General features: G+C 54.9%; 6 protein-coding genes across 6 annotated transcripts; 2 read left to right on the top strand and 4 right to left on the bottom strand.

Moving 5' to 3' along the window:
• Positions 1-199: 199 nt before the first annotated feature.
• Positions 200-2,257, bottom strand: ATEG_05364 (tyrosine--tRNA ligase MSY1; the record flags this gene model as incomplete). Its single annotated transcript, XM_001214542.1, has 5 exons — positions 200-931; positions 981-1,326; positions 1,384-1,670; positions 1,732-1,885; positions 1,950-2,257. 5 exons carry the CDS (start codon positions 2,255-2,257, stop codon positions 200-202), a joined length of 1,827 nt encoding a protein of 608 aa, XP_001214542.1.
• A 1,504-nt stretch (positions 2,258-3,761) lies between these two features.
• Positions 3,762-5,502, top strand: ATEG_05363 (aspartate--tRNA ligase MSD1; the record flags this gene model as incomplete). Its single annotated transcript, XM_001214541.1, has 2 exons — positions 3,762-4,325; positions 4,381-5,502. 2 exons carry the CDS (start codon positions 3,762-3,764, stop codon positions 5,500-5,502), a joined length of 1,686 nt encoding a protein of 561 aa, XP_001214541.1.
• A 294-nt stretch (positions 5,503-5,796) lies between these two features.
• cox10 (protoheme IX farnesyltransferase) lies at positions 5,797-7,362 on the bottom strand (the record flags this gene model as incomplete). Its single annotated transcript, XM_001214540.1, has 1 exon — positions 5,797-7,362. One exon carries the CDS (start codon positions 7,360-7,362, stop codon positions 5,797-5,799), a length of 1,566 nt encoding a protein of 521 aa, XP_001214540.1.
• Positions 7,363-7,592: 230 nt separating this feature from the next.
• Positions 7,593-8,553, top strand: ATEG_05361 (putative monosaccharide-P-dolichol utilization protein; the record flags this gene model as incomplete). Its single annotated transcript, XM_001214539.1, has 2 exons — positions 7,593-8,231; positions 8,290-8,553. 2 exons carry the CDS (start codon positions 7,593-7,595, stop codon positions 8,551-8,553), a joined length of 903 nt encoding a protein of 300 aa, XP_001214539.1.
• A 118-nt stretch (positions 8,554-8,671) lies between these two features.
• Positions 8,672-9,624, bottom strand: med8 (RNA polymerase II mediator complex subunit MED8; the record flags this gene model as incomplete). The annotated part of the gene is made up of 2 exons (XM_001214538.1): positions 8,672-9,574; positions 9,613-9,624. 2 exons carry the CDS (start codon positions 9,622-9,624, stop codon positions 8,672-8,674), a joined length of 915 nt encoding a protein of 304 aa, XP_001214538.1.
• Positions 9,625-10,218: 594 nt separating this feature from the next.
• ATEG_05359 (uncharacterized protein) lies at positions 10,219-11,404 on the bottom strand (the record flags this gene model as incomplete). The annotated part of the gene is made up of 3 exons (XM_001214537.1): positions 10,219-10,760; positions 10,815-11,054; positions 11,110-11,404. The coding sequence occupies 3 exons, from the start codon at positions 11,402-11,404 to the stop codon at positions 10,219-10,221; spliced, it is 1,077 nt and encodes a 358-aa protein (XP_001214537.1).
• Between the last annotated feature and the right edge of the window lie 646 nt (positions 11,405-12,050).

Raw genomic sequence — 12,050 nt, 5'->3', positions numbered from 1 at the left:
CCAGCCGATAAGGCATCTGCCCCGTATCCAATGAACTCTACTCAGCTCAGACACTCGACAAGCTCTGACGACCAAGAGAGAATTCCCAATTGAGATATATTGTACATCCATGAAATTTACATGCTCTACATATCTATGCTATAATACAAGTTGGAAGTCACCACTCAAGCAGAGTTGTCGAGGTATAGCCGAGCCACGATCACTCCTTGCTCTCGCTGTTGTCCGAGTTGGTCTGCTCTGACTCCCATCCGGGCGCACTGAGGCCGAGACGTTTGAACTCCTCATCGCTAATAATCTTCACCATCTTGAATTTCCATTTGCCCAGTTTGAGAAACAAGAGCTCTCCGTCAACAATAAAGTCCTGCGTCTTAGTGCTCTCCCACGTCTGGATCGGGGTGAAGGAGAGGTCATCACCCATAGGTCCACTATCACCAGGGCGACTTCCCACATAGGCACCCTTGTTGGCAATAACTCGGTGTCCTTCGCTCTTGGACGACACAAGTCCAGCAGACCACAAGATCTTATTGAAAGTCTGGTTGTACACCAGAGACTTCGGGAGCGTGACGTTCATGTTCGGCATGTTTGCGAAATTCGTTTGCGGCGCATGCACATTGCCTGACTGGGGATTAACGAAACTAGCGTCTGGCCCACGCATGGCGCGAGACTGTGGGCTCGTCGTCGGGCCTAGCGGTGTCGGCTCAGCGGTCGACGACCGTGGCCGGAAGAGTTGACGGTGCTGAAGGGCCACAGCGTCGGCTTCTTCCTTGCCGTGGATAAGCTCCACGAACTCGTACGCAAGAGCGTGTTGGGCAACCCGTTTAGACGGATCTTGGTTCTGTTGCTCCATGATCTTTGCGATTTCGGGCAAAGGAATAAAAGTAAACATCTTCAGGTAGCGTTCAACAGCGTCATCGGGGGTCCTGACAAAGAACTGCGCGATTGTAAGCTGAGGATTGAATGATGCAGACGCACGCACGAACCTGATAGAGCTCGAACGTAGAAGTCATATCCTTGTCAAGCCAGATAGCATTACCAGCGGATTTGCCAAACTTTTCACCCGATGGAGCTGTGAGCAATGGTGTTGTGAATCCAATGGGCTTGTCGAGGTCATTCTCCAAAGGATCTTGTTGCTGTTCCATCACGGTATTCTTGCTGATAGCCTTCACGGCATCCATCCCGAAAAGGATGTTCCCATACTGGTCGGACCCTCCGACTTGGACCTGAACGCCGTTGCGGAACATGGTCCACCAATCCCAGCCTTGCAAAATGGGGTAGGCGAACTCGGCGAAGGACATGCCGTCTCCTTTGGCCATCCGATTCTTCACACTAGACGATTGGGTTCGTAAAAGTCTCATAGGGAGAAGGTCAAAATGCAGTACTTACGTTTCTCTGCCCAGCATGGGACCCAGTCTTGTGTGAGAGCCGAGGTCTCGAAGCACTTCGAGGAACGGTACTTTATTCCACCATGTGTTGTTGTTCACCAATGCGCGCTTCCAGATCCACTTCTTCTCATATCCATGTCGTTTACCATATCGCTCTATACTGGCGCCCAGCTTCTTCAGTTGCATATGCATACTCGCCATATTGGCTTTTCGAACCGAAGAGTGTACTTGCTCTCGGCCTTTTAATCGTCCAGTTGGGTCACCGATACGGCTTGTAGATCCACCAAGCTATTGTGCGTCAGTCAGATGTGGATCAACTTGCGAGCATCATCACATGGGGATGTCTTACCAAGAAGGTCACTGGCAAGCCCCAAACATACCCCCATGCCAGCACCATGAACGGCAACATGTGTCCCACATGCATAGATGGAGCGGTCGGATCAATTCCGGCATACATTCCCACTCTCTTCTCGGTGAATACCCGGTGCAAAAGGTCCCGTTCTCTAAACACCATAGAGAAGATATAAGTCAGTCACTACTCAACTTTCGACATGGAACTGTTCTTACCCAACAACATCATGAATAAGACCTCTCTCCTCAAGGTGTTCCACAAAGCTCTTCCTTTTTCCAGCCTTTATTTGCTTCGCGAACTCGGCCCATTCTTCCTCCGCCTCCTTCATCCGCCGCTGGTGCTGTTGCGTGATCCATCGTCTAGTTGCAGGAATTGTTCCGGCCAATGGAGGTTGTGCTATAGGACGGCGATTTACCGGAGGTCGGGAGATGTTCGATCGCAATGCCTCAGCTGTCCGCGTGTAGGTACGAATGCCGCATGCTGGCCGGGCTGAGAGGACATTCGAAAATCGTAGGCGTGCCATGGGAGGCAGCGACCCAAGTCGCGGTCTCATAAGACCTGATTGATATGCGACACGGGTGGTCGCACAGTAAGCCGATTGTAGTCCGGGGGGTGTTGTCAGAGAATCAATTTCTCAAGTCTTGAAGCTACACTTTTGTTGCCGGCCGCCAACGATAAGAAGCCGATCACCGACGGAGAATCATTGATGCGGAACAGCTCCCCGATTGGCCGAAGCATTCCTCGACCGTCCAAGACTTCCAAGAGTAAACATCGAGCAATACAGACAGTTGGCAGTAAGTGTTAGGGTCCAGGAGAGCTCGGTGCCATGAAGCGTGACGGTACATTGATTGATGTTCGTCTGGGATGTACGGGGGAGAAGTACAGAAAAAGCATACTCCTGTCTGGTCTACGAAGGAACTCGAGCTGGAATAACTCTAGAGCTAATGACCTGGATTCATATAAAGACTTGATTCGTATGCTACTATAGAACAATGTTATGAACGGGTATCATAATATCAGCAGATGTCAAAGAACCCTATCATCGAAATGCATCGTGCACTCCTCTAGATTCATTCGAAACTGCGGAATTCTCAAAACACCCCCTAGTTCTGTGTGGATCAGAGATGCCTTCATCGCGTCCGTCGAAGTAACAAGGTTGTGTGCCGAACGCATATATCAGCCTCCCTCCATCCGGAACCCAGCAGCCCTTAGGCCTCGAAAGGAGAGCCACCAGGCTCCAGGAGGAGGAATCGATCATATGGAACACGCTAGGCTTTCATCATCTAGGAGTGAGGTTAGCAGGTGCAAGCGAACAGATGGTACTTGGATAGAAAGGTAGCACTCACGTTCACAAAACTTGGAAGGATGAAGAAAGAAAAGAATCATCATCAGGAAATTTTTGGTTGATTTTGTAGTGGGCGGAAGCCATGCTAGTCCCAATTTGGCGGGCGGCAGAATACTGCCGGTCAGAGCATCCGATCTCAGTCGGACAATCTTGCTCACTGCCTCCACGACAGCTACGCAGTCGGCATTCAATTGTCTTCTCAGACCCTCTATTTCTTCGCCTGGTTCTGCGCTGCCGGCAAAATGTACTTGGCCCGAGCCGCGAGGCCTTCCCGTCGCCTCTGCGCAAGCTACATTGAGATCTCAAACTATATCCGCGGCAGGGAAACAACGTTGCGCACTGGATTGCATACTTGCCGTCTTTCTAAGAGGTCATTCCATGCCAAATCCCGTCTTCTAGAAAGATGTTCAACCGTGTTCGGATCATCGCCAGCTTCTAGAGCAGTACAAGAAAGCAGGTTCGACTCCTATACTTTCCGGTCAAAGGCCACGATCTCTTTGCAGGCGAATGCAAGACTAACGCCGAGTGTGATGTCTTAGTTGAATTTCCCCCTGCAACGTATGATTTCGAGACGTTTCTCTCCCAGGCGGCCCCAGACCAAGAAGTCGTCCTCCATGGTTACCTTGGAGTCCGCAAAGACATATCGAAGAAGCTCGCATTCGTGCGCATGACTGATCCCACCATGAAACATAGCATCCAGCTCGTCTCTACGGCGAAGAACGGCTCACTGGAGAAGCTCAAGCCCATCAGAGCGAATAGCCCCGTTGCCGTTCGCGGAAGAGTTCAGGCAAAACAGGCGAAAGGCTCGGAGATGGAGAAGACTGATCCTTGGGAGATTCAGGTGGATGATGTGCATGCTCTCAACGACTTCCCGAAAGACATTCTCATGAAGTCCGACACGGTTTTCGCCCCGAAACACAGATACCTACAACTACGAGTCGACAGCGAACTGCGGGAAGCACTCCGATTCAGAGCCCAAGTGCATAACATCTGCAAAGAGGAGCTGGAACAATGTCGACCTGCGTTTGTGGAGATTGAGACACCGCTTCTGTTCAAATCTACGCCAGAAGGCGCTCGCGAATTCCTCGTTCCAACCAGGAAAAAGGGTCTGGCATACGCCCTTCCCCAAAGCCCGCAGCAATACAAGCAGATTCTCATGGCCAGCGGCATCCCGCGCTACTACCAATTCGCGCGCTGCTTCCGCGATGAGGATCTCCGTGCGGACAGACAACCGGAGTTCACACAGGTAAGAGATCTAGTCTCCCTTACAAGCAACTCTATGCTCATCGTCTGCGCGACAGCTGGATCTCGAGATGTCCTTCGCCACTGGGGACGATGTGATGCGGACGGTCGAAGGTATCATCCGTCGCCTTTGGTCCTCTCTAATGAAAGACACTGCCCCTTCAGGGCCGTTCCGCAGAATGGCGTATCAAGACTCCATGAGCCGCTATGGTTCCGATAAGCCAGATACTCGCTTCGGCATGGAAATCTCACGTATCGACTACCTTCTACCCGTGGATCTCGTGCAAAAGATCTCACCCTTGACGACTCCAATCGTCGAAGTATTCAAACTCGAAAACAACGACAATGACCCTGCAGCTATGTCCGATTTTATCACTCAATTCCTCGACTCCCCCGCTGGCGCGCCCTTCAACGAGAACCCAGAAGGCGGCCCCGGCATCTTCGTCTACGACGCCAAGAAGCCTCTCTGCGGACTAACTCCCCTAGGCTTCGAAGCTGCAGAACATCTGGAGGAGCTTCTGGATCTGGATCACGGGGACCTCATTGTCCTGCAGGCCCGGAAACAAGGTCCCTTCGCCGGCGGTTCCACCCCTATCGGCGACCTGCGCCGCGCTCTGCACTCCGCCGCCGTTTCCTCTGGGTTCAAGCCCGCGCCTACTGGTTTCGACTTCCTCTGGATCGTCGATTTCCCTCTCTTCTCGCCGTCCAGTGACGCTGAGCCGGGCCAGGGCGGAGCCGCAGGCATCTCCTCCACCCACCACCCGTTTACGGCACCCAAAACCGCCGCGGACGTGGACCTTCTCCTCTCGGACCCTACCCGGGTCGTCGCCGACCACTACGATCTCGTGGTCAACGGTGTCGAGCTCGGCGGCGGCAGTCGGCGTATCCACGATGCGGCCGTGCAGGAGTTGATCATGCGCGATGTGCTCAAGATGCCAGCGGAGCGATTGGCGGATTTCTCGCATCTGCTCGATGCCCTGCGCGCCGGATGTCCACCCCATGCTGGGTTGGCGCTCGGCTTCGACCGTCTCGTTGCTCTGATGCTGGGGAAGGAGTCTGTGCGCGATGTCATTGCTTTCCCTAAGATCGGGAAGGGCGGCGAGGACCAAATGGTGAAGGCGCCCAGCCCGGTGACGAAAGAGGCTTTGGAGACGTATCATCTTCAACTCACTGGAGAGTAGACGCTGTATGTGTTTGTATCAGTAGAACATTGTATATAGTGGGCTTGTATTATAGATGTGATACCCAATCTCATCTCATGTTGTGTTCATACCAGTATTCTTTCCAAAGTACTTCCCAGAAGACAAAGGTGGATGGTAAATGCAATTGTCATAACTATATATCTACACAGCCGAAGAACAGCAAAGAATCATTCCTAGATGATGGATATGTTGTACAAAACGCCGCCCAATCCAATGGAATTTAATACAAAACAATCGATGGGGATTTCGTTTTCAGGTTCCACCAGTCCGACTTCACGCAGTGGAAGTCGTACGACGCGACGCCGAATTGGATGCTGAAGCACTACTCTGTGCAGTTGATTCCCTCTCATCAGCCTCTTCCTCGTCATAATAGAGGTAATCATCCTCGTCCTCCTCGGGCTGACCGAATGCGTTTCTCCACACACCATCCCACAAGCCCTTCTTGGTCACAAGGCCTCCGACCAGCAAAATGGGAAGTTGCCAAATACTGGCCCAGAAGAGACCACGGGCGGTACCGTTGGCACCCTGATGTTTCCAGAACCGGTACGCCTCCTTGACCAGCCAGCCGTTGGCTACCGTGCTGCCGACCAGGAAGCCATGGCCGACCACGCCGACCCACCAGAGACCGATAGAGAGGGGAAACATGAGAACTGAGTAGCGCAGGGCGACACGAGCATTGCGCGCAGGGTTGGTCCAGGCGAGCATCTTGTACCCGGCGGCCTTGTACTCTTCCCGAATCGTATGGGAGAGAGCGTTGAAATGAGGGAACTGCCACGCGAATAAAATACCGCCCAGAAGCCAACCACCAATGCTGTCCTCGCTGAACAGCATGTCGCGCCATGTGTCGTGCCCGGTGGTAGCGGTTTGGCCAGCAGCAGCGACCCAGCCCATAAGCGGCGGGATTCCCCCAACGATGGCGCCAACCCAGGTATTTATCACGTGTATCCGCTTCATGGGGGTGTAGACAAAGGCGTACAGGGCGATGTTGCCGGCGGACAGTGCCGTCACGGTGGGATTCGTACCGAAATATAGGAGGCCTAGGCCGGCGACAGCGGTTGCGATGGCGAACAGCACGGCGGCGGGGCGGGAAACCAGTCCGCGGACTAATGGACGATTCCGTGTACGCGACATCTGCGCATCGTACTTGGGTTCAAAGACCATATTCAGAGTGTTTGCGCTGCACGAGGAGAGGAAAGTTCCGGCGGTTAAGTAAAGGAAGGTCAAGGTGGAGGTGGAGAGAGTCGGTAGCGGGGCTATGGACGGGTCGAGAGCCAGGAGTGACGAGATTGGATACATTCCATATGCCGACGTCGTCGATAGCACGATCAATACCGAGAGACGGGGTTTTGTGAGGGCAAGAAAGGCGGCCAATTTGCGGCGGAGGGACGTTGTGGGGAGAGAGGAGGACATGGTGGACAGCTGCGCAGAGGCATCGGGGGGTATAACATGGTCGTCATCGGACTTGTTCCTGGCCGATTCCTCCTTGAGCCGTTTCCTTCTGCGATGTGGAAGTTCTGTTTGATTTGTGTCCGCAGCAGTTGGAGGGGAACTGTTCTCGGTTTGCGCGGTTGCTGCGGAGGAATTGGGCGGAACGGAGGACGACACGCCATGTTTGTCCAGAGAGTTCTTCGTCGCACTGTTCGCCGAGAAATATGTCTTATTCAACGCCGACGACGGGGATTGGGTATCGACGACACCGGACTGCCATCGCGCAGACGAAAGGAAGCTGCGGACAGCGGAGGGAGGAGGATGGACGCGACGGTGGAGGCATTGGGAGCACAGAAGAGAGACATCCCGGGACGGTCCTAACCTCCGCAGAGAGGACCGGAGGAGGATCATGGCGGAGAGAGGGACATGGAGATTGAGGCTGTCTCGAAGAATGGAAGAAAGAAAGCAAGCTGATCGGGATTCGGGATGATTGTCGGCGCGGAAGACGAAAATCTTCGGCGGAGACACAGCGACCACAAACGCAGTTCCGTATCCGGTAATCCAGCGACATTCATTGGATATTATTCGCACTCGAACATCTATCCCCTCCATATCACTGCCTCCGTATCAACGCCGCCACCATGGAGCAGATCATGGAGCCCATCCAGAAGACCCTCGTCGACCCTCTCCAGCCCTACCTGCGACCCGTCGTCTCCTCCCTCCCCGAACCCGTACACGATGCCATCATCTCCTTGATCGGCTCGCCCTGTCACAACACGCTGCTGGTGGATCTCGATGTCACCAAGGACCCCGCATGCACATCTCTGGCGATCTCCAAGGCGCTGGGCATTGCCATCGTTGGCGCCAGTGCGATCGTGAAGGTGCCCCAGATCTTGAAGTTGATCGGATCGCGCTCCTCGGCCGGCGTGTCGTTCGTGTCCTACGCGTTGGAGACCGCCAGCTTGCTCATCACCCTGTCGTACAGCGTGCGCAACCAGTTTCCCTTCAGCACGTACGGCGAGACCGCCATGATTGCCGTGCAGGATGTGATGGTGGGCGTCTTGGTGTTGACCTTCGCGGATCGCCCTACTGCTGCGGCCGCGTTCATTGCGGTGGTTGCGGCCAGTGTTTACGCGCTCTTGTTCGACCAGACTCTGGTTGATGCGCAGACCATGGCATACCTCCAGGCCGGGGCTGGTGCGCTGGGTGTGGCCAGCAAGCTCCCGCAGATCCTGACCATCTGGCAGGAGGGTAGTACTGGACAGCTGAGTGCTTTTGCTGTATGTTACCGTCGTCGTCGGACTGTATATGCAACACGCTAACAACTATATTTTACAGGTCTTCAACTACCTCGCCGGCTCGCTCACCCGCATCTTTACCACCCTGCAAGAAGTCGACGACAAGCTGATCCTGTACGGCTTCATCGCCGGATTCAGTCTGAACGTCATCCTGGCGGGCCAGATGCTGTATTACTGGAACACTCCCAGCAAAACCAAGAAGCAGCCCGCGCGTAAGCAGACTGAGAAGCCCGCGGCCGTGAAGAGCACGGGGGCGTCTCCGAAGCCGTCCGGACGGACGCCAACCACGCGCCGACGGGGCTAATCACGCATGAGATATAATTGCTTCTCGATTCCACATCTATTGATCCTTTAATAAATTGAACCACTCGTAACCCATTATCAACCCGGCCATAAAATCATATCACATTAGAAACTACAATTCACCGCTGTCCCGGCGGCACCCCCGTAGTCATATACCTCAGGATCTCATCCAACGGCACAACCGGCTGCGCCACCTGCTGATGCGCCGTAGCGGCGGCAATGTCAAACTCCAGCGCACCGCCGGCCCCGGACTTCCTCACCCCAACAACCTCCATCTCCTCGTCTCCTTGCCCCTCCTCCTCCTCCTCTCCCTCGTCCTCCTCGTCCTCATCCTCCAGCTGCCGCCGCAACCCCGTAACCACATTCTGAACGCCCAGCTCCTTCTCCTCGAGCGTATAGTTCCCGCCCCAGTTGCGGCGGCGCGCCTCCTCGTTCGCCGCGACGGGGGCCCAGTCCCACAGCGCGGCGAGGTCGTGCTCGGACAGCGCGTCGCGGTCCGCCAGCGCCGCGGTGCCGGCTTTGCGGCCGCGCGCGACCCAGTCGTCGACGCGCGGGTCGAGCTTCGTGCGCAGCAGCTGCTCGAGCGTGTTGGCCTGCGTGCGGCCCGGGTAGTCGGGGCCCGGGAAGGCGACGAGCGAGGTGAGCAGGTCACGATTTTCCGAGAGGTGCTCGGACACGCTGACGAGGTTGTTGGAGATGATGCTTGCTTGCGATTGGAGGGAGGACCTGCGTGCGGTGCGGGTTAGTTGCGGGGGTGCGTTTGGAGGGTTGGGGGTGACGAGGAGTACCAGGTCGGGAGCGGGTCGCTTTGGTTTAGGCTGCTGATGAGCGAGGCCAACGATCGCGTTAGGTGGGCGAGTCGCTGCCGGGATTGTTCGAGGACTTTGATTTGGTCTTGCGAGGGGGTTGTCATGGTGGGTTTTGGTTTGGGGGTGGAGGGTTGGAGTGTGAAGATGATGTTGGTGCTGGTGGAACTGCGGAGAGTCTTTGATAGACGAAAGGGGAATAGTTCCGTTGTCTATCTACTTCTGCATTATTGATGTGCGCAGCACCAACTCACTTTTTTCCCCATGGATGTCATATACTCTTATTCATTGGGTACAATTTCATTGTAAAAATGTATAGAAAGACGGTACAACCCTAGGGAATATATCCAATCGGCTGGATGAAGGCCATTGTTGCAGATGTCCCTTCGGATTATCTTTCTTTATCCGTGTATAGCAGTATCTGGGCATGCATGTGTTGCACCATCCTCTCGTCCCAAGAAACGAGTATGACTCCGTGCATGATAATACTTTCGGAATAATTCTAAATATAACCCTCTGTGGTGAATGACTGGCTCAGACACCTCGTCCTGAGCGGAGGGCGCTACGTGATACACATCAGCAGTCCTCTGACTGCTATTATTAGCACTGCTGCCTAGTAGGACACATATATAGACGCTCTTCTTCTCCTCTAACTCCACAGTTCTGCAAATCACTCTGAAGAAGTTCTTCGACCGCCAATAATCACCAGCGCCTACACGATGGACGGAACGGAGAATCATTATGATTATGTTATTGTACCCAAGCAGTATAACTCGATCGCTCGCTAACAACGCAGAGCACAACAACCAACACAAGCAGAACGGGTGTGGACATGCAACAACTATCTCAACACCGATACATCATATCCCCTTCTGCGGCGGACTATCCATGTACGCCTGACCCTTCTCCCTCTCGGGGGAATACATCGTAGCCGGCACGGCCACCGGCGACTCAACCACATCCGTATAATGCGCCTTGGAGTACCCGACTTCATGGCCCTGTCCGTTGGTGTCTACAAACCCAAATCCTGGCCCGTACCCGGGCGGATACGTCTGCTGGGGCCCGCCCCAGTTTCCGTACGCCGGCGTGCTGATGGTGGTGTCGTTCCACCGCGCGTGGAGATGGCCTGACGCGCGCCGCTTGCGCGCCTGCCTGCGGCGGTGCCGAATGAAGAAGAAACACCCGACGGCCAGCGTGCAGACCAGGATGATGAAGCCTAATATTGGCAGCGCGATCACCAGTGCCAGATTACTGATGCCCCCGCCGGGTGTGGCCGAGGGAGATATCAGGTCCACCGTGGAGGACGGCAGCAGCGACGTGCTGAAGATGCGGCTGGGGCTGATTGGGAACGCATGGTCTGTTGGGGTTTTGAAATGGCAGTTGTACCGGAGGGCTTCGAGAACTACCCGCAGACCTGGTTAGCTGACAGAATGCACAGTGGACCGGGGGAACACACAGTTTGCCATGTACACCTCGGTTTGGGTCAGATTGAAACAAAACTCGCATTGCGAGATCAGATTGTCCGCAAAGCTGGAGGCACCGCACCAGGTGTCAAAGTTGACGCCGCTCGGGTTCGCCAGGTCATACTCCAGCGCGGAATCGAGTGGCTGACAGGACACCGTGCAGGGGGTCGACAGGTTGGCTACCGACTCGGGAAATCCGTAGACACAGGTCGAGAAGGCATAGCGCAGATTGTCTGTGAAGGCGCGGATGTGAGTCGAAGTCATCGCCTTTCGCTGGAAGATACATACAAAGCCCCCATTCGACGTCAGATTGGCCGGTGGTGGAGTCCGTAAACGAACTTCGCAGCTGGCATTCGACGCATTGCTGGAAATTGGATCCGGCCGAGGTGTCACTGAACTGGCGATCCAGACACACGATATCGGCGCCAGTGGTGTTGGTGGAACGCTGCGTGCAAGTGTCCGTACAGGGCGATCCGGGCGTCGTCCGTAAACCCACGCCCAGAGGAGTCCACTGGCCTAGTAAGACGAACGCTGTCGCCCATAGTGAAGTGACCCGCGGAAATAAACCCCGAGGGCCAAGCATTTCGACTCTTGGTCCCTACCTATAAAGGGTCTCGATAACGTCTGTTCTACAACAACCAAAAGAACAGAGGCTAATCGCCGTTAGGTCGGCAGTTCTGGCATCGAACTGACAATCCAGGCGGCGTGAAGCGAGCGGAAGGGTCGTCTCGGGGAAAGCACAAGAGATGGGAAAACAAGAATCATATAACGAACGCCCGGGAACTGCGCACGATGCCAAGTCGAGGACATGGCGGTTGATCCTCCGGGGGATCGAACTGATAAAGCACTTGGGGCTCGGTGGTTCGACCGTGACTTCAAGCTGCTCACTTTTGCGAGAAAGGCGAACCAAATCGACGGACAGCCGATGCGCATGGGCTGGGCGCTAGAGACGGAGGGGCCACGGCCTAGTCCAGTGATGGGGATGCATTGCGGGATGCGTGTGACGACACGGTTGTGACTGTGACGAGAGCTGCAGCTGGTCGCATCGCGCCCGCTCCATCGGAGGGTTTTCATTCGCGGAGCGACCAGAAACCCCTCTTTGGCGATAAAGTCGATGACTGGCGGACTGCACGGGCTGGAAGTACCGACCAGGGCGTTAGTGTTGCCGCCATTAATTAGTCGTTGGGTAGTGGTAGAGAGTAAGTACGCTGTGGGGGAGAGGGTGGTGG

Source organism: Aspergillus terreus, genomic scaffold (genome assembly GCF_000149615.1).
Source record: "Aspergillus terreus NIH2624 scaffold_7 genomic scaffold, whole genome shotgun sequence".
Lineage (NCBI taxonomy): Eukaryota > Fungi > Ascomycota > Eurotiomycetes > Eurotiales > Aspergillaceae > Aspergillus > Aspergillus terreus.
Note: the sequence above shows the minus strand (reverse complement) of the source record. Positions and strands in the feature narration are given on the sequence as shown.